Raw genomic sequence first — 22848 nt, forward strand, 5'->3', positions numbered from 1 at the left:
CAATAATTCATCTCAATAGTTTATTTTTTGGTTAATGTATCAATGGTAATATTTTATCTATGATCCGGACGTAACTTGACCATTCAAGAATAACTCTTTCCTAACTTGAGGTGACTAAGTGTTATTTTAGCTTTTTTAACTAAATGAAAATATTTATTTTTCAAAATTTGTGAATTGGAGGTAGTTTTTGAAAAAGTTTCCAATCAGGCTAAGTCGTGGTTGAGAATCACGACTTTAAGTTGAAGTCATATGTATATGCCCAAATTATTAAATCACGATTTACAAGGGATTTTTTTTTTGTCTCGAATCTTAAGATGGAAATGTTAATAAACATTTGGTGTAGGGGACAAGTTGTTTTTTTTTTTTTTTTTAGAATCATGAATCCTAAAAATCATGTTTCTTAGAGATAATTTTTCTAAGAATTAAAGAATTACACATATTTTAATCAATTATTTTAATTATTTACCATATTATGTAATTTAATAAAGAATAATATGATATTTTTATTGTAATAAAAGAAAAAATAAACTTAGGAAAGTAAGATTCCCACCTATCCTATGCATAGTTTAAAAACCCGATCCGACTCAGTCGATCGGGCTGGGTCATCCGGGACCTGGTGACATAATCAAGTCATTTTGGTTAATGGATCAGCCATGCATCTAACACGGAATGATCCGGCTAGACTCAGTCGTTCAGGGTAAACCCGACAATCCGGGCTGGTTTTTAAAACCCGTTTCGTGTAAAAAATAACAAACAAAAAAATGCTCCAAAAATAACCCAGAACTTGTATAACTGTGTTATTGAATTATTATTTGTGAACTTGTATTATTAACTTTAATACTTCAATTGTTATTTTGAATTTTGGAGTATGAATGAACTTTTTTTTAATCAAATAATGTTAGTTATATACTTATATATAATAATTACATATATAATTTTGAATTTCTTAATATATATCGGGTTAATTACTGGCCAGTTGAACCACTAACCCACTACCTCAACTGTATCAATAATCAAACCAAATTTTATAACTTTGATCTTATGGGAAAGTTTTTTATGGGGAACTGATTAAAAAACATTCTCGAGAAATATTATTTCCCAGAAATATTATTTTTTTAAAATACATATGAAACATGAAAAACAACTTTCCCAACCTATGATTCTTGGAAAATGAAAAATTTCTCTCCTACTAAACGCCCCCTTGATTTCTCATGTTTGGTTGGATTTCTAAAAAATAGCATTCCCCAAAAAATTTTTTTGGCCAAGTTTCACATAAAAATATTCTCATAAGAGATGTGAGAATCTAAGGGTGTGTTTGATTTGTATTTTCATTTTCTATTTTCATTTTTTGTTTTCATTTTCTGAAAATTGTTTTCATTTTCAAAAGATTAGAATTCTGAAAATATGTTTGGTTTGACTTCTTCTTTTCTTCTTTCAAGAAACAAAAACACTGAAAAATGTGTTTTCAAAAGGAAATGTATGTTTAGATTTGCTTAAAATTATATTCTTTACTACCGCTGAGATTCCTGATTTCAACTGAAAACACTGAAAACGAGATTTTATTGTTTTCAGTTTGGTTCGTTTGAAAAAATATTTTCAAACGCATTTCATCATCATTTTCTATTTCCAGTAAAAATGAAAATAGAAAACAATCAACCAAATTAAACTAAATTTAAATTATACTAAAAATATCACATTACTCTTATTAAATTATTTAATGAGATAAATAATTAAAAATTATGATAAATATACTATTTTACTTTAATATTCCCATTAAATTTATATGACAACATTAATAATCAACCAAATAAATTTAATCATTCCCAGAAATAATGATTCACAAGATTGATGATGATAATTCCGAGCAATGAAAAAAAAATTCTTGTAACAAAATATCCCTTATATCCATCGAGTCAGTTACGATAAACTTGTCAAATAACATTTAAAAAATAAGAACATAAAATTAATAAAACTTCTCTATTAAATGGAAATTACCCGTCAACTTTTGATAAGTTCTCTTATCAAACTTTTCCCAAAATAGAAATGCACAACTTAATTGTAACTTAATGTTTAATTCATTTTAACTCAATTTTGTTTATAAATACTTTTTGACAAGTTTGTGAAATAAAACATACCCAGGTATTAAATACATACTTGTAAAATAAGGTATACCTACAACATAATAGTATTTTAGAAAATAACAACCCTTTGCAAAGTCATACACGGGTACGTGGGCTGAATTCATACATATACTGCGTTTGATTTCCTAGTCAACAATGGCTATCGGTAGCATAAGAATAAGCTAACCATCATTTGTTTCACTCCATCATGAACAGAAAGCGTACATAGCAGAATAATCATTCTCACTTAGATTATTCTTCACACATCTATTATATAGATTTTGACTTGTACAGGAATCTCTCAAATAGAACATAACATAAATTAAGAAAGTTAAAAACATATCATCAATCTTTGTCTAGATGAGAGATCCTGACCAAATTAGTGTCATGAACGGTGCATGATCGAGTACATGAGAAAAAGGACATGCTCTTTCTCACCCTTGACTCAATTCCATCTTTGATCAACTTTTTGTTCACCGTAGCACTACTTTTCTGATGATTCTTGGTGCACTCTTTGAAAGCTGCTAGGAAAGGGTCTTTGTCCTGAACCCAAAGGCACCTCCTGGAGGAAGTTCTATAAAAAGGAGGCTGAAAAGCACAAGGAGGAAGTGGAATTTGAAAATCAAGAAGAGGGTGGTTTTTGTGATGAGTAGTAGCTGATTCTTCTGGTGTGCAAGGTGGTGGTGGCAACTTGGCCAAAAACTCTTCCTCCTTTGGGATCAGATTTTCACCATGATGAGTACTTGTTACTTTGGAGACACCGGGCTTCTTTTCCCATGAGAAGGTTATCTTTCTTACTGGTTGACTCATCTTCTGATTCTTCTCAGAGTTTTGTGTTAATGGAATAATGGCAAGACCATATACTTATATGTGACTTGAGGTGGTGTTGAAGTGTAAATCTATGATGAGGCCATTATAATTTTATATGTATATATATTTGGTCCACTTACCATCACATAGGTCTTAGTGGCATAGTCTCAATGGACAACCACATAAAACGTAAGTATAGACAATTTTAGTTTTGGAATTTGGAAAATAATGACACAAAGGAATTGGGAAAAGAAGGCCAAGCTCACACGGGTTTGCATCACTGAAAAGAAGACAATAGCAAGGAGTTAGAAGAGTATAAGACAACACTCATGTGGTTGACTTGTTCCCCCTCTGTCCTCAGTGCTCACTTCTTAGTTCTTATTTATTACACCAGTTCAAAACAATTGTTTCCAAAAAGCATCAAACTGCACAATAAGACATTCTAAGGAATTTAACAAATTGAACTGAGATATATAGCTTTAATCAGATTACACATATAACTGTTTTAATTTTAGTTAGTGAAAGAAAATCCATATTACTGTTAGATCACATGTTTGGTTAATAAGATCACAGAGGAACATTGAATCAGTTTAGCTTTTTGTCGTTTTCATTAGGGAATTTTCTAAATCTACTGCGGCTGATGACTTTGGTTCGGAATCAAAACACATAAAAATGCTCATAGCAGGCCTCGGTTATAAATTAGATAATACTGGCTGCAGAAAATTATAAACTAGTCAGGAACTATACTCTTCCTTGTTTTATTTTCACTAATCCTTTTCTATACAAAAGAACTATGACACTTAAATTCTCATATGGTAATTACAGTAGAATAAAAGATCGTAAATAATATTTCGGAAGCTTTGACTTTTTTACTGAACAAAATGGCGTCATGTAATCCATGTACCCACTTCACTTAATAGGATAAGGCTTTATTGTTGGTGTTTTGTAAACAAACAATTCAAGAATCATCTCAACTTTTATAGGTATAGACAGCTTTGTGACCACAAACATCATCAGAGTGGTTGACTTTGGTTTGAACCGTTTACTAGAATGCAGCCAGTAATAGTGTGCACGTTTGATTAGCTCCATCGGAATCAAAACACATAAAATGTTCATAGCAGGCCACGGTTATAAATTAGATAAAAGGGGACAATCTGTTTTGAGTCATGTATTATATGTAAGGCTGCAGCAAATTATAAACTAGTCAGGACTACGCTCTTTCTTTCATGTTTTATTTTCACCAATCCTTTTCCTATACAAAAGAACTATGACACTTCAATTGTCAAATGATACATACATGAAGATCCCCCAAACAAAACAAAAAAAGAATAAACAAACAATTCAAGCCTAATTGGCATCAAGAAAGACTTTGCAAAAAAGTTGTCAAAAAGAGATCTTATACTAAATAATATTTTTGAAACTTTAATTTTTAACCGAACAAAATGACATCATGTTATCCATGTAGCCGACCTCACCTGCCGAGATAAGCATTGTTGTTTTGCAAACAAACAATTCAAGATATCATCTCAACTTTTATAGGTATGGACAGCTTTGTTACCACAAACATCATCAGAGTGCTTGCAAGAAAAAATATTCACGTACTTCCTTATGGTAGGCCAAGATCTAATGTTCTTTTGGACCCTATCACTCTGTTCATGTATAAAGGGGCTTTGAGTGCATTTCTTGTAAGCTTCAACAAAAGGGTCTTCTTCCTTCTGACTCTCCATCCGAAAAGAGCTGATTCTGAGTGAGGTTTGCACGGCTCGAAGAATCTGAGACTCCTCCTCCACTTTATATCTATGATCACTTCCAGATCCTGATGATGAACATGGAGGAGGCTGAAGCACCATGCTAGTGCCAGTTTGGCCATGTGTAGTCACTTTAGAGAGACCAGGTTTGTGTTCCCATGAGAAAGGAACGTTTACTATAGTTTCTTCACAATGAACATCATTGTAATTGGTGTGTTCCATTGTGATGAATTGATGATGATGGAGTGGTTGTTGTTGTTGTTGCTTGCAATGTACAAGTAGTACTAGTCTCTCTAGGTTCTTAATTAATAAAGGGGGGTATGCTATATCACGTGATTTGTGATTAATAATAACGGCTAATCTAAATTCTGGTGAAGAGGGGTTATAGCTTGTAGATTAATCTACAGAGAGAAGACAAATTGAATTGATACAAGTATGCACTTCACACAACACAGGTTCCCGTCATGAATCATGATTGATACTTGGAACTATTGGAACTAGGAAGCGTAGAAAAAGGGCTTTGTCGTTAATTAACCGTGACCGACATGATGTGTCACATTTTTCAGTTTTCGGGTTGAAAATTATAACTTCTTTTTCTCGAAGAATAATTCTAAATTTTTTCAGCCACTTCCTTGTGATAACTATCTTAAGTTAATTTGAATAATATGTTTTTGAAAAATTATTAGAAACACATTATCAAAGAGAATTATTTTTATAATCATTTTATTGACATCAACTATATATGGGATTTATCATAACTAATTTCCTAATCTAATTGATTATCTTTAGTGATTGTCCGATTTCAATCATATTTATTTTGTGTTTGGTAACACATTTTAAAACTCAGGTATGGATCAAGCAAAAGTTACAAATAGCTTCATAGTCTTTTGCTCTTTTTATGTGAAAAATGACAATATGTAAAATAGGAATGTCAGTCCAAACACACTATTAATAAATTATAAGAGAATATAAGATTATATTTTCTTCAAATTATAAAAGATCCAATTTATTATCTAGGTCTTCTCTATTTGTATTTTATTTGATTAAATATCACTTTTAATCTATTATGTTATAGTGTTGTTTTATTATGATACATTAAGTTTTAAAAGTTTCATTTTGATCATTTATGTTTTCAAAAGTTTTATTTTGATCATTTATATTTTCAAAAGTTATATTTTGATATATTAAATTTTAAAAGTTTTATTTTAATCCTTATGTTTTTAAAATTTTCATTTTGATCCTTTAAGTGACACTTGATTTGAGTGTTTTTTATTTTTATTTTCAAAGAAAATAGAAAATAAGAGTGAAAATACATTTGTTTAAAATTTAGAAAATATTTTCATGTTTATTTCTAAAAATATTTTCAAAAAACAAGTCCAAGAATGATAACAAACATCTATGTTTTCAGTCTTTTTTCTGAAGAATTGAAAAGGTAGTGGCTCCTAAGACTCTTAGAGTACTTTCTTCTCCCTGGATGTTTTCTAAAATTTGAAAATGAAAAATAAAAAATAAACTCTCAGACTAAGTATCACCTTATGTTTTCAAAAATTTTATTTGGACCATTTCTTTTAATGTCTATTAGCAAACGTTAGTGTGTCATTAATTTTAAATTTTGAAACAATTAATTTAAAGTAACCACGGCAGTCATCATCTCCTTAGAATATATTCAACCACCTACTTTCTTTCTCTCTCTTATCTTCTTTTGCAAACGAAAATTAAAAAAAAAAGATAAAAATAAAACTTTTAAAGACATAAAGAATCAAAATGAAATTTTAGAAAACATAAAAAATCAAAATAAAATTTTTGAAAATTAATATATCAAAATAAAAAAATATTAAAATATAATAAATCAAAAATAACATTTAATCATTTTATTTTCATGTTAGCTTCAAATTACATCATTTTCATTTTCATTGATATATTATGCCGTGGATATGTAATCATTATCTAGGATCTTCTGTGTTTTTTTTTGTTTTTGCTTCGTTACAATTAAGGATCAGTAGTACCATGAACACTTCGGAAATATATCAAATTCAATGGGCATCAAAATGATTAGATTCTGAATTTCTCCAATGACCACCAAAATTATTGTTATCTTTTGGGGTACCAAGGGAATAAATAATCAAGTGCATTTATATTACTTGTGTTGAAGAAAAGCAGAATGGTACGCTGAAACTTGAAATTAAAGATGAATTGATAAGTAATGATCATTATCATCAATTTGTTTATTTTAGATTTTGATAAAATTGATATAAAAAAAACTCATATTAAAATAATTTAAACCAATTTTTATCTCTAAAATTAACCAAACAAAGATTTTACTGTATAAACACGATTTTGTGGCCGTAGACGCGCATTTGATTCAGTTCTTATTGTAACCAAACTAGACGCTAATGGCGATGTGCACACTTTTCTTGCGTTGTTAGAAAGTTTTGTTTAAACGCCTGCAAAGGTTGGTTAAAAAATAATTTTCAAATTGAATGATAGTGACAGATGTTGATTAATTTGGAGTAAGCTATTTTGCATATGTAGTAGGTAGTTTGCTTCATCAAGGAACATTGCGACGACGATGGTTTTAAATTTAATATTTGCTTTCATTTCATGTCCTTGTTTGGACTTATATGTTGATAAAATCTAGCTCTATAAATCTGTACACGTACCTATGTTATGCTGGAATTGTCAAAGTGCTACTACTTTACCAATTTTTTTTATTTAATTAAGCGCGGAGTAGTAACAAACTAATAATCAGTTTCGGGCTATTTTCTATAATAAGATATTTTTGGCACCCCTTTAAGTATATATAGTTTTTTTTTACACACTACGGATATTTTTTTAGAATTTAATGAATATGCATAATTGATAAAAGAAAGTAAGATTGACTTGTATGTAAAAATTATGGTATCAAAAATAAAGAGTGATTTTTATTTTAATTAGTCTTTGTTGTTGCATTTATATTTTTTTATAAGCAATTTCTACGGTGGACCAATGAAATAGGTTGTCCACCGGTGGGATATATATTACATGCCATTGGATCTAAATAAATAATAATAAAAACGGTTTAAATTGTTTATAATATTGAATTTTTTTAAAGATTAACTTTTTCATTTGACCGATGAAATGACATGTTTAGCCTTTATAGAGTTGTAAGATAATTATGACAAGTTATAAAAGAGTTTAATATTTATATACTAATAATTTAAAACAATTCTATATAATTATTTTAAAAATCAATAAATTTATTATATATAATAAGTTAAAATTAGATGATTGTGTAAAATTTATGGTGTCATTCATGATCATTTTTCTCAATGAAAAAGTAAAAAGATTAAATTGAATTCCAAAGATGATTTATATTCTATTTTGTTGGTCATGGTATTGATATAAAGTAACTTTTATGGGAAATAATCATCAATGTTCTTTTGAGACCGTGAGCACACTTAATGTAGATATCCTCCTTTCAATATACGATTTATTTCATATATAAAACCAAGATTCGAATGGTTAGGAATTCAAGCGGTTATCACTTATGTCAAATGAAAATAATTTATATTAACAACATGCTATACCAATTTTTTCAGTTGATTAATTTAGATAAATTAAAGTGCTAATAATTTTCCTAAAAAATTTAGGACCGATAATCATGGATTATTGAGAGAAGCATCAATCTTAGAAGAGTCATGGAGGAAGCTATCGTTGTGCCGCCACGCTTTGTCACCACCGCAGTGACTATAATGATAAGGCGAAGCCACACTAACGATGTCACAACAACAGTGGGGGGAAATGCGAGGAGGGAGAAGGACCATCCCCTCTTTATCCTTTCTTCATTAACAACAAAATAAAGGAAATACAGATACGCACTGTTAAACACAAAACACGGAACACACACCCAAAAAAAATCATTTTCGATGTCAATTTCCATATCTTTTTCTGTGCATTCACTGTTATGGAAGAACGTTTTCTTCTCCTTCAAAGAACACACCCAACAAAATTTCCTCTTGCCATTGCTTCTCTCCTGTGATTAATGCCTCGAGTCCGTCTAACGAATAAAAATTTCTTTCATTTCTATGGAGTATAATTGGCATTTAAAACACTATAATAAATAATATTTAGCCTTTTATATTTATTTTTAATTATATATAATTAAATCTAATTATATATAATAATTATTATGATAATATTCAATATATCACTCAGTAGAGAGATAGATATAAAAATAGATAGATAAAGAAAGTTTATCTGTTAATCATAACTTGATATTTTATTCAAAATAAGAAATACACTTAAACAACATGATATGATAAGTGAAAAGATAATGTTATTATATTTTATTGGTTCAACAAACAACAAATAACAGGATAAGATAATTATACTATCATATCATATTTTATCTCATCATATTCTAACTACCAAAGTAGGTTCTTAATCTATAAGTCAATATAATATTTTCTTTAATAATTTTTTAAAAAAATTTTGAGTCATTTTTTTTATCACTCCTAGACATAAGTTAGCAATAATATTCAAATCTTTTAGTTCTTAATATTCTTGTACATAGAATATTATGATAGACAAATTCACTTTATTGTATTTTTCGTTAGAAAGAATTGAGATAATTTCATTTTTCCAAAGAAACAATAGATAATATGTATGTGCTGAAATATTAAAGGACATGTATGAATTAATATATGGCCAAATAACTTATTTTGGCCTTTATTTTATTTTTTTATCAGTTGGTCTTTTATTTTTAAAAAAAAAATTTTAATATTTTGTTTCTTTAAATTGATTCAAAATGATCATTCTTGACAATTTAAAGTTAAACATTGTTAGCTTTTAGCTGCCACAAAACCAAAAATAAGAAAAACCAATTTGATCCTTTGTAAACCCTAATCTCCTTTTCTCCAAATTGAAAATCACATACTCTATTTTCTTGCAAACCCACATGGATAGTTTTGATCCAAGACCCATGTGATCCTCACCTGCGTCAACAAAGCCAATTTCGAGTTTGTGATAAACACTGAAGAAGGTGGTAGCCAATGGGGTTCTTGATTTCTTAGATGTGTTTTTTAATTTCTTCAAGAGAGACTCTTGGATTTGATTGTTGTTGATAGGGAGGGGAAGATCTGGGAATGGAAAAAAAAAAGGACAAAAGGGAATTTGATTTTTGTTGCTTTCATCGGTGGCGCGGCCATTGTCCGTAGAGAAGGAAAAAAAAAAAAAAGAGGAAAGAGCGGAGGAAGAGAAGGAAGAAGCTGAAGAAAAAAAATCTTATATTGTGTGATGATTTTTAATTATCAATATCTTTATTTTATTAATTACTTTAAATTTAGATAGATTGCTAGGATCATTTTAAACTAATTTAAAATGATAAAAGACCAAATTTAATTTTCTAAAAGATAAAGAATTAAATGAAAAAAAAATAAAAGATGAAATAACTCATTTGTTTTTAATATCTAGGATTTTGCGTCTATTTACTTATACTCCATATAATTAAGAAGATTTATATTCACCATGTTATTATTATTAAAAAATTTAGGTTCATGCATGTGACTTATGTAATGTAATAGTGCACACAGTTCCAATCTTTAGCTAGCTGCAGGTGCAGAAGTTATGATGAAACAGTAAATTCCACCATGTGTGGTTGTCTTTGACATGGCATGTTGCTTGCGATATGCTACCCACTGGTGGGGAAAGGCTGCTATTTATGCGGTGACTATATAGAGCATGTGGAGCATTTATACATGGGAGTTCAGGTATTGTCAAAATGCTATTTAAATTCTAATACTATTTTGAATTAATGCGACCTTGTTAACGGAGGAAAATGCTTGTGCCATTGAAATCATTGCTACAGATGTTGAGAGGTGTTTTCATGGTGCTTTGGTCGGCATTATTGATGGTCACAAGGTGAGTTCCTAGCGACAAAGGGAAAGACTATGCTTACAATGAAGGGTAGATGGACTGCCACTACATATAGGGTACTAATTATTAGAGAGACCTAGGCTTAGTTGGTAAGTCCAAACCGTTAAATATATGGATTTTCTTTTTTATCAAAGTATAAATTAATGTTTGACAATAGGCTTTATCTCATTAGTTTATAGATTTTCTTATACCTACTTGAAGTGTCGTCTGAATTTATAGCATGCAACTTATTGTTTTTCTCTCTATTTTTTTTTATCTTTAATTACCATTTTAACTAAATTTCTCTTTTCTCTCTAGCTTTTTTTTTTTATCTACGGGTATTTTTTTTAAAAACAGTTTTGTTTGAGTCATTATCAAATACTAAGGTCATGTTTAAAAGAGCTTATGAAAAATTTATGGATTTTATCGAGAAAATCATACAGATCCGGTTCAGTCTTTTATTGTAAGTGCTTATAAGAATGTTTAGCCAAATTTATAAAAACATCATATGAATAATCCATAAGATCTTGTGAGCGCTTATTCTCATAAGCTAAGACAACTTATTAATATAGCTTATGCTAAATTTTTGCAAATGTCATGCTTCAAAGTCTGGCACTTGTTGGAAAATATTTTAAATTTTTAATTTTAAATGTTTACAATATTGTTTAAAATTTAAAAGAATATTATCTTATTTTCGAATGTTGTTTAGATTTAAAAATATTATCGGCATTGAAAAATTATTTTATCTTTTAAAATTAGAATGTTAGGTCTAAGGCCATTCCTAAGGGTCGTCCAAAGGTACAATGGCACTGGACCCAGCACTAAAAAAGACCCAAAAGTTAAAAAAAAAATTATAGTTTTGTAATAAAAATTTTTATATTTTTTTGTAAATAAATTGAAATTTCTATTTATTTTATGTCTCTTTTTTATTCAAATTAAAATGTGACATGTTATTAAAAAGTGTCACTCTTCTAATTAATTTTCCTAATGTTTTACAATCATAGATTCATATTGATTGAATTTTCAACTTTATGATATGTCAATATATTGAACAAACACAAACAAAAATTAAAATTATAAAGGAAATAAAACTAAAATTAGTATTTCATAAAGAATAAAATATATGTAAACTTTAATATGAAATGATATTTTGTCAATGATATATGATAATGATAGAGTTATAAATTTTTTTTTGTGGAATCATATATAAAAAATCATAAATATAATTAATATTTTAAAATATAAATCTATTTAAGTTTATCCAAACTCGATAAAATTTGATGTGAGTGTGAATTGGTTTAAAAAATATATATTGTCTCTTTTTAATTATTCTTACCTTTTGTGTGTAAGGAAATCATGAGAGACAAACCCGCTTTCCGATTTGCCCCTTTGTCATGCTAATTTTATATATAAATATGTATGTGTATGTAATTTTTTTAGAGATATAAATTAAATAATAGACAATAAAATTAGATTAAATTGAATAAAAATATGATATATATTTTCATATTTATTAAAATTATGTTATTTGTTTAGTGAAATAAAATGTATATTTTTTTGATATTACGTGACTATTTTTAAATACTTAATTATAAGAGGGTCTTAGTTAGTATTTCGCCCTAGGCTCATAAAATCTCAAGACCGGTCCTAGCTAGGTCTACCAACAATGATTGACACAAGTGGTACCAACTTGTGTCCCTTAACCAAGTGATTCAGGGTTTGAATCTTGATTAGTCCTTGGTATGAAATAAATTGTGTTGGGGGAGGAATATCCACCTTGTGTGTACTCATATTCCCCGACGAAGATTTTACATTGCTTTTGGCAGGGCCAACTTCGTATCAATACTATGATCAACAAAAAAAGAAAGAAAGAAAAGAATGCTAGGTCTACAAATGAATATTCTTAATATGAGAAGAATCACTCAATCTGAAGAATGGGGTCATATGAAGAAAGAGTTTACAAGTTTTCCATAAAAACTTGTAATGAAAATAAAGATAACTACCCTAGATGAGAGGAGGATCATATTGTGTTTGCGAAATTTTTGTGATTTAAAACATTTTGTTTGATGTTTAAAATGGTAGAAATCATTGGGAATTCATATGGTTTGTAAAAGGGTCAAGATGACTCATCTCAAGTAGAAGACTAAAAACATGGGAATCCTAATGGTAAATATAGAAACGATACTAATATAAGATATAAATATACGTATGGTGATATAAGATATCAAAATTATAGAAGAAATGCTTTCTTGTTGATTTCTAATTTTATTTTGGATTAAAAACCTTTAAAACACAATACTCCTACATCTATTCTCTATTTTTTCTCCATCATTGAACTACATCATGCTCGTCACCACTTACCAAAAGGAAATCCTTTTCCAATAACCCCAACAAAAAAACACAATTGCTAATCACAAAAAGGCTTGGTTAAAACACCACGCACACACAATGCAAACCACAAAAGGAGTTTCTTGAGGGTTGTTAGAACTGGACTATCAACTCACCTCTTAGTTTGATGAAAACAAAGATATAAATTCATTATGGCTAATGGTTTAAATTCAAGTGAATAGGACCTATCAGTTGAAGCTAACATGGCAAGATCTTTCTATTCTTAGTGAGTTTCATGATCGTCCACTCCTATTCACTAGAACCTCATCCTAGATCATATCCAGCATCTAATGGACCTCAAACACTCAAAGAAAAATTTGTTATGTTATTATTATGTGTGATCTACTTATCCGATTTCTTAAAGGAGAATTAATTATAAATAGAATATTTTGTGGAACAATATTATCTTTCCTTTTATAAATGACTAACATTTTAATTTAGAATGAAGAACAAATTTGGAAAGAATAGATTCAAAATCATTCTTGATGAGGAGAACGCGTTGCATATGCCAATGACCACGCTAGTCTCATATCTCTCCAGCTGGAACCAAATGACCAAGATAGACAACGGTCAAAATTTGAATGCACAAGATCCCATAATGATTCGGTCATCCTTCTCCTATAAAAGGTGTATCAAAGTTTTGCTCAAGACTATCGAAAAACATTCACACATTGAGAAAGAGTGAGAAGGAAATCAAGAGAAATACTATCGAGTGAAGCACAATGCTAAAATAATTTATTCTTTTCTTAGTAAAGTTTTTGTATTGATTTATATTTCATTGTAAAACGCACTCTTTGAGTGATAGAATATGTGATTCTTCAAACTGGTTGTTTGTGAAAGTCAATAGTGACAAAACTATATTTGTGTGTTCTTAAATTCAGAGGGAGTCTAAGGGTAGCGCTAGTAATGACCTTGAGAATACTTGTAATGCTAGGAGTGATAGGTCAGAATACTTGTTGTAATCAATCCTTGATTAGTGGAACCCTTTATTGTTTTCTAAAGGAGAACTGGGCGTAGCTCAGGTTGAGTGAACCAGTATAAACCAAATTCTTCTACTACTATCTTTGAGCATCTTTAAGTATTCTTTAGAGTTTGTTATTGGCACAATGTTGCACACAAGTTTTGTATTCAATTGCTTTACAAGTCACTGTTTTATCAATAATTGGACGACATCCCACAAGACCTTTGTGAAAACTTAGTTCTACTACTGAACAATAGTTCTTTATTACTAAACTACAAGATTAAGAACTTGTTTCAACACAAAATCATTTCCACAGAGAAATTTTTTATAAGTTTATCTGACACATTATTCAACCCCCCTTCTAGTGTGATTTATTGTATTTCAATTGGCATTAAAGCTCAACCTCTTGGGTCGAGTATTCTAACAAATACAGAGGAAGATCCTTACAAGCGAAAGATATGGAAGAAGGGTACTCCACCAACAAGACTCCACTATTCAAAGGAGAAAAGTATGACTACTTGAAGGAACATATAGTAGCTCATTTTGACTCAATTCATATTGATCTTTGAGATGTGGTGGAGAACGGAAACTACATTCCACTTGATGAACACCTAAATAAAGTGCCCAAAAGCTCATGGACAGATACTAAAAAGAAAATATTCCTACCAAACTCCAAAGCCTGCAATGCTCTGTTATATGCCCTCTTAGAGGAGGAGTATACCAAAGTCCACAGTTTTAGAAGTGCAAAGTAGATTTGGGACACATTAGCCATAACATATAAAGGGTCAAAACAAGTAAAACGTAACAAGCTGAGCTTGATAACATGTAGGTATGAACTGTTTACTATGTAGGATGCTGAGAACATATAAGGTATGTTTGGACACTTCCAACCCATACTAAACAAACTGCGATCTCCTGGTAGAACTTATGATAACTATGATAATATTGACAAAATCTTGAGAAGTTTATCCAGAGAGTGGAGACTACAAGTCATAACTCTAAGAGTAGCAAAGAATCTTGATTCAATGTCTATAGAGAAATTAGTTAGAACATTGAAAGTTCATGAACAGGAACTACAACAGGACGAGGGAATAAAAAATGGGAAATCTTTAGCCCTAAGTGCACAAAAGACCCAAAAGTCATCAATATCCAAAGAATTCTCCTCTATATCAACATCCAGGGAAGCCTTTAATGCAGACACATCCTTTGGCGATGGATCTGATGAAGAAGAATCAAACAAAAATGATCAACTAGCCTTTATATCTAAGAAGATAAGAAAGGTGAGGAGAAAGAGAGGTGAGTCCAACTAGAAGGGCACATCCAAGAAGTTGTCTAAAGATAGAAAGGACAAAGAGAAAAGCTCCACCATTTGTTAAGAATGTAAGAAACCAGGACACTTCAAGTTCGAATGTCTAAACCTGGATAAGACAAAGGACAAGAAGAACTACTTCAAGGAAAAAGACAAGAAGGTGCTTTTGAGCACATGGGAAGACCCAGATGACACATCATCCGATGAAGAAACTGAAGAAGAAGCAAACTTTTGCCTCATGCCTGATACAACATCAAAAGAATCTGAATCAGATTCAAACGAGGAAGTAAATCTCGATGACTCAAAAACTCTAAAATTAGCTTACCATGAACTTCTTTCCAACTCGTCCATTCTATCTAAAGCTTATAGAAACTTGAGGAAGGATTTCAAAACCTTTCCAAAGATCAGACCAAGCCTAAAATGGCTCATCAAGATATCAATCTCTCAACTTAACATAATCAAAATAGTAAAATCTATGATACCTTGAAGGAAAAGGAATCACAACTTTTACTAGAAAATGATAAGGTTTCAAAAGAATATGATAAATTGATGAGGAACTTTAAGATTTTAGAAGACAAAATTCAGTCTCTACAAACAAAGGTATAACCTTTGGAAGGAATGTTCATAAGCACACCACGATTATCATAACTTGGAGAAAAGTAAACATAAGCTATGGGTCAAATGTAAAAAATACAAGAAAACCATGTAGTTTTTAAATGATAATCTTGAAAATAATTATGGTCTCAAGGAACAATCTCAAGATGTAGCAAAACTTCATCAAGAGATTGAATCCTTAAAAGAGACCCTTTCCAAATTTGTTGGAAGCACTATGAATCTTAACAAACAGTTAAGATATTATAAATGCTCTTCTGACATATCTAGACATGGATATAAGGGAAATGTTTATGTTCATGATGAGGAAACCACTATATGTTATTTTTATGGAAAGACCGGACACATGACATCCAAGTGTAGAAATCTACCTAAGACTCAGTCTCCATTGCTTTGAAAACTAACAAAAAGGGACCCAAATGTATGTTCTAATGCTTGACCCCTATGCATGGTGGAATAGTCACTTTCAGTGGGAATCAAAAAGGTAGAAAAATAGGAGTTGGCTTGAAGTCGGTGTAGGGTCTTAGCGAACGTCACGACGCATGTTAGACCAGTGGAAGTTGGCTTGAAGTCGGTGCAGGGTCTTAGCGAATCCCATATGGCCGCCGATGGGGGTAGTATGGAACTCCTCTATGAGTGATGTACGAAATGGGTGGTCCGAGTGCAGCCAAATTTTGTTCTTGAAGAAAAGTAACCTGCCATGAAACTTGAAATCAGGTTGTGGGTTGGGAAGAGAGGTCACTTGGTGAATGTGGTTCTGGATCAAATTGTTGGAGCGCATGTAATCACGGATAGTAGCAAGGAATACGGAGTGAGGCATGGACAAGATTAAGCATTGCCTAGTGGAGTATTGAGGAAGCCATGATAAAGCATCAACAACAACATTTGCTTTGTCGGACTTGTACTGGATTGAGTAGTCATATCCAAGCAACTTGGACAAGTAAACTTGCTGCTCTGGTGTTTGGATAACTTGGTTCATGAGTTCGCACAAGCTCTTGTGATCGGTAAGAATGATGAATGGATGCCCTAGCAGGTATTGGCGCCACTTACGTATAGCTGTGGTGATTGCATGTAGTTCGAGGACATACGTGGAAGCGCGTTGTAATCTTGGGCATAAGGTTTTGCTAAAAAATGCCAAGGGGTGGCCATGTTGCATGAGGACGACACCCATATCGAGGCCCGAAGATCTCGTTTCGAGTGTGAAAGGCACTGAAAAATCCGGGAGAGCCAACACTGGGGCCTGAGTCATGGCATGCTTGAGGCTATCGAAGGCGATCTGTGTAGCGTCGCTCTAGTGAAATTTCTCCTTCTGTAGCAATGATGTCAAGGGAGTGGCGATGGAAGCATAGCCCTTGATGAGCTTGCGGTAGAACCTCGTTAGACCCAAAAAGCGGAGAGAGTGAGTGTTGGTGGGCGTGGGCCAATGTACCATAGCTTGGAGTTTTGCTGGGTTTAGGACCACACCGACATTGGAAACGATATGCCCCAAGTATTCAAGCTACTGTTGAGCGAGTAAACACTTGGATTCCTTGAGGTAGAAGTGGCCCTGGGTTAGACATTCGAATACCTGTGTGAGGTGGTGGAGGTGATCCTCGAAAGATGGACTATAAACGAGGATATCGTCAAAAAGCACAGTGACGAAGTGGTGGATGAAGGGCTTAAGTAGCTCATTCATAGTGGCCCGAAACGTTGAAGGGGCATTACAGAGGCCGAATGGCATGACTTTGTATTTGTAATGCCCAAAGTGTGTGCGGAAAACTGTCTTTGCGGTGTCCTGTTCCGCCAATAAAATCTGGTGGAAGCCTTGTCGGAGATCCAGTTTAAAAAACCAGGAAGCATTGCCCAATTCGTCCATGATTTCATCAATCGTGGGCATAGGAAAGTGGTATTTCACGATCAAGGAATTGAGGGCGCGGTAGTCAACACAAAAATGCCAACTGCCATCCTTCTTCTTCACCAACAGTACCAGTGATGAGAAGGGACTCTGACTGAGTTGGATGAGGCCGACAGACAACATTTTATTCATCTATCGTTCAATTTTGGTCTTCTAGAAGTGGGGGTATCGGTATGGGCATATATTCATAGGGTCGAAGTTAGGGAGCAGATGTATTTGGTGGGATATCGGACGGGGTGGTGGTAAGGAGGTGGAGGTCTGGAAGAGGTGAGAGTATTTCAAGAGGAATTGGTGGATAGCAGGAAGTGGGTGGTGTTGCGTGAGGGTGATGGAGAAAGGTAGATATGGAAGAAAGCTGAGGCTGAATGGGTTTGGATAAGGCGGCGAAGTTGTAGGGAAGATGCATCGGTTGGGGTGGTCGGGGCATCCGCTCGAAGTGTAATAGAACGACCGACATGGTGGAACTGCATGGTCAGTGTGTCGTAGTTGGTGACAACAGGTCCAAGTTGTTTCAGCCATTGAATGCCGAGAGCAATGTTGGCTCCACTGATGGGTAGCACATGGAGGTTAACGGTGAAAGAGCAACCCTGTAAGATAGTGAGGTCTGGTAGCATATGTGGTCACAAGGAAGGACGGTGTCGTTACTGACAGTGACCTGAAGAGGAATGGTTGGTGTCACGAATAGTTAAAGGTATTTGGCTACTCTGGACTGGACGAAGTTATGTGTGCCCTCACCGTCAATGAGCATCATCAGGCAATGATGGTGAACAGACTCGTACAGGCGAAGGGCTTCCGGGTAGTAATACTGGAAAGGGCGTTGAAGCTAATGAGGACGTGGGCGAGGTTAGGAGAAGGTGGGATAGGTGGTTCGGTACTAGAGGTTTCAAGTGGTATAGTGGTGTCATGATTGTCGATTCGTCTTTGTTTGCAATCAACAAAAAGAAGCGAGCGCGACAACGATGGTTGGGTCCGCACTTGTTGTCACAATTATAGCACAAGCCTTATTCGTGTTTGCGAGTTGGGTGATAGCTTCCTCGAGGCGGTTCGTGGTTTTGGAACGGGTGTTGTGTTCTGCCATGACAGCGCTGGCAGGTCAGACCAGTTTGACGGGTTCGCATCCTTGAATTCGAGACCAAGGATAATCTCCAATGAGAAGAGAGAGAAAAAGGAGAAAGTTTTGAATATCTACCTGTTTCTTTCATTACAAAAATGATTATTTATAAGCCAATCATTGGTTGCACCTAGAATCTTCCAACACGTGACTCCCACTAAAGGACACTATCGGTTATCGCTAACAAACATGCAGGCACGAGCACTACTAAAAACAAACATGCAGATGCAAGCACTACTAACTAACGACACAACAACACTATCCACTAATTCTTTATTGCAAAATAATACTACTCAATAGTGTTAATGGCTCTCGTAATCCTCCAGGTAATTTGGCCTTTGAGTGCTTCTCCTTGGTTGCGTCTGGTGTGCTTCATCACCAGCTGCAAACCAAATGGAAAATGTACTTTCGCAACCAAAGAAAAGGTGCCAGTTGTTCTCTAGATTGTTATAGCATAAGGGACACTTTGAAGGGCATTTCACTCCCTTCGATGGGAGCCTGAATCTTGAAGGAAGACCGTCACATTGAATCCTCCAAATAAGGTGCTTTATCTTAGGTTGAATCCGTAGGGACCAAAACTGCTTCCAATTGCCTTCAATTCTACTTTTTTTATCATAAAATAATGAGTCTACAATGTGAAGATAATCTTAACTGACCATGTAGTTTCCAGATGTTGTAAGCTTCCAAATCCTTGCATCATCTTCATTAAAGTTTAGAATGGGAATATTCTGGATTTGTTGGATGATGATGTTATTGAAGATTCATCTTTGATTGTCAGGGGTCTATAAGAGAGTAGAATATCAAGTGCTCAAGTTCGTGAGGTGATGGAGTTGTAACATAAGGATTGTAATTTGATCACAATCACGACTGACTCCAAACATTGATGTTGTCACCCTTCCTAATTCTCCATCTCATGCTTTCCCTTATCACCACCTGTGAAACAAAAATACTATGCCAAACAAAATTTGGATTATGCCCAAAATTGACATCCAAGAAATCAACATGAGGAAAGCATTTAGCTTAGAACACTTTAGAAATAATAGTATCTTGGTTTGAGATGAGCCTCCAATCTTTCTTCCCTAGCATAGACAAGTTAAAAGAGTGAAGATTTCTAAATTCCATACCTCCAAACTCTTTTTTTTACTGTAAGCCTGTCCCAACTCATCTATTTTATACCTCTTGAATAGTTATTAGAACTCCTCTAAAGTGATTTCATCATCTTTTGAAGATTATCCTTTAGGGTTGAAGGTAAAAGAAAAACACTCATGCAATAAGTAGGAATAGCTTGAGCACAAGAATTGAGAATAATTTCTTTACCCGCCTTAATGAGGTGTTTTCCACTACAATGGTTGATCTGCTTCCACCTTTTGTCCTTTAGAAACCCAAAGACTACTTTTTTCTTCCTTCCAATAATATAGGGAAGACCAAGGTATTTGCCTGATCCAATGCTTTGTGAAACACCCATGTATGAAGATACTTTCCTCCTGATAGAAAATGAGGTGTTATAACTGAAAAAGAACTTGGATTTTTTTACAGTTTATTGCTTGGCCAAAATTTTCACCATAGGAGTCCAAAATAGATTTAAGAGCAATGTGTTCTTTTTCATCTGTCTTACAGAACAAAAAACAATCATCAACAAATAAAAGGTGTAAGAGGGTTGGAGCCCCTCTACACACGTTGATACCATGTAACTCACCACTCTTTTCTGATTTTCTCAAGAGGAAAGAAAGACCCATGGTGCAAATATTGAAAAGAAAAGGTGATAGTGGATCGCCTTGTCTTAGTCCTATCGCTACAAAAATAGGTCCTATAGAATCCCCATTAAAAATAATAGGAAACTCAACAATTTCAAGATAAAGTTTTATCTAGGCTACCAATTTTTACATAACAGTAAAAAAAATCTAGTCACCCCTATCAAAGGTTTTGTTATGTCAATTTTCAAGGTCATCTCACAAGCTTTACCTTGTGTTTTTCATCTCATATGGTGGATCAACCCAAATGCAACCGTGCATATTGTTAGTGATGGAAAGATTTTCTATGAAGGTTGCTTGTTCCTCATAAATGCATTTTGAGAGAAAATGTTTGATTATGTTTGCAAGGGTCTTGGAAAAGATTTTGTAAAGGACATGAATAGGGATATAGGCCTATAATCTTTTATGGATTGTGGGCTTGAGTTTTGGAGAATAAGGACAATGAGTGTTTTGTTGACTTCAAGGGGAAAAGTAACCATTTTCTAGCTAAGTAATGTTGTTGCAAAAATCTTTGGGCCACAAAAATACCAAAATCTTTTGTAAAAAGCAACATTTATCCCATTTGGGCCAAGAGATTTGCCAAAATGCATTTGAAAAAGAGAATTTTTAATTCATTCATAGAAAAAGAGACTAACAAGACAAAATTATCCTCATCAGATATACAAACAATTATATGATCAACATTTAATACATTTTGAGAATTTCCAATAAGAAACAAACCATCAAAGTAATTCTTTGCAATACAGTCAATATCTTTATGTTTATGGAAGACAATGTCATTTTACTACACATGAGTGGTGGTGTTAAGCTTTTTTTCTAGTTGTGGTAGTTGAATGAAAAAACTTCTGAGTTTATGTCTTCTTCATTTAACCAGAAAGTTTGTACTCATTGCTTCTAGTAAGCTTATTCTTGGGCAATGAGGTTTGAGAGTTTGTCCCTAACCTCCTTGTACTTAGCAATAGATGTCTCGTCATGGAATTTTTGAGGAATTCCAATTGTTGCCTGCAATCATCGATGTGATTACGAAATTTTGATCTAATTTTCTTTTCCCACGTGTTCATCTCATTTGTGTCTAAATTAATTATGTCCATGATGTTGTTGGAACTAGAATTAATCCAACCATGTTCTTCAATTTTTCTATTTCGTATTCAAGGAGCCAATAATAATTAGTTGATAACACTTTAATTAGTTATTTTTCCATCTACAATCAATTCTTCAATCGGTCTTTAGTGATCTTTTAATACACTAGTTAGAAAATTAATAATATTTTTTTGTTAACAATCATATTAGGATGACATTAAAAATAACATCAAAAGCATATTAATAATTTTGTTAATATGCCCTTCAAAAAATCTATTTCCCACTTTTAACTCCTTATAATTGGTTAGCACTTGTTATATCAATAGTTGATTGGTTTTCTTTATAATTGATTTTTGCATTGTCACATCTGAAAAATCGATTTTCATAAGCAACAATCAATTTTCATGGTTGGAATTTTGATTTTGTGAGCTTACTGTTAAAGATAACATAATCTTATCATATTATTCCTAATATCATTTCGCTCCACTATTTCTATAGTAAAGCAAGCAAGATGAAAAGACATTCCAGGTTCTTGTATTTCTCTTAAATCAAATAATCCAAACATCTATCATAATTCTTCTCTATTTCTTCTTTACTTATTTTTTACCTCCTTAATTCTCTCTTTTGTGCCATATAGAGCTTAAGGAATAATTACAAGGAGATGTAAATGGATCAAGTTATGCGTGAACTATTCAAACTCAACTAGTTAAATGTTCGGTCAAATTCATTTATTTAATCAAATACTGAAGCTTGAGATTGAACTTAATTATTTAAATGAGTCAAGCTAAAATTTTAAAAATATTTTAATACTTCATTTTTAAGTGAAAAATCTTTTAACAATTTTTTTTTGCAAAGGAGCAGCTAAGCCTCTTTAATAAGATTTATTTAATTGTTTAGGATATATATATATATATATATATATATAAGTTCTAGTTAATTTATGAAAAAAAAACCTGACTTAGTTGGTTAATTTTTTAATAAATTTTTTTCATAAATACTTATCAAAGAGAAAAATATAAAATATGAAATAAGTTTTTCAATGTCAAAATTAACTTATGCAAAAGTTAAAAAATTAACTTTTTGAAAAAACTAATATAAAAAACTTATACAAATTAACTTATGTATAAACTAATTTTAATTGATGAAAGAAAATTAGACTTAAATATATTTTA

General features: G+C 32.4%; 1 protein-coding gene across 1 annotated transcript; it reads right to left on the minus strand.

Moving 5' to 3' along the window:
- Positions 1-2169: 2169 nt before the first annotated feature.
- Positions 2170-3024, minus strand: LOC114383757. Its single transcript, XM_028343486.1, has one exon. It carries the CDS (start codon positions 2928-2930, stop codon positions 2466-2468), a length of 465 nt encoding a protein of 154 aa, XP_028199287.1. The 5' UTR covers positions 2931-3024; the 3' UTR covers positions 2170-2465.
- Between the last annotated feature and the right edge of the window lie 19824 nt (positions 3025-22848).

Source organism: Glycine soja, chromosome 14, assembly GCF_004193775.1.
Source record: "Glycine soja cultivar W05 chromosome 14, ASM419377v2, whole genome shotgun sequence".
NCBI classification, from domain to species: Eukaryota; Viridiplantae; Streptophyta; class Magnoliopsida; order Fabales; family Fabaceae; genus Glycine; species Glycine soja.

Bases quoted from the DNA above. Each gene is read 5' to 3' on its own strand.
- LOC114383757 (XM_028343486.1), bottom strand. From the start codon at position 2,930: ATGAGTCAACCAGTAAGAAAGATAACCTTCTCATGGGAAAAGAAGCCC.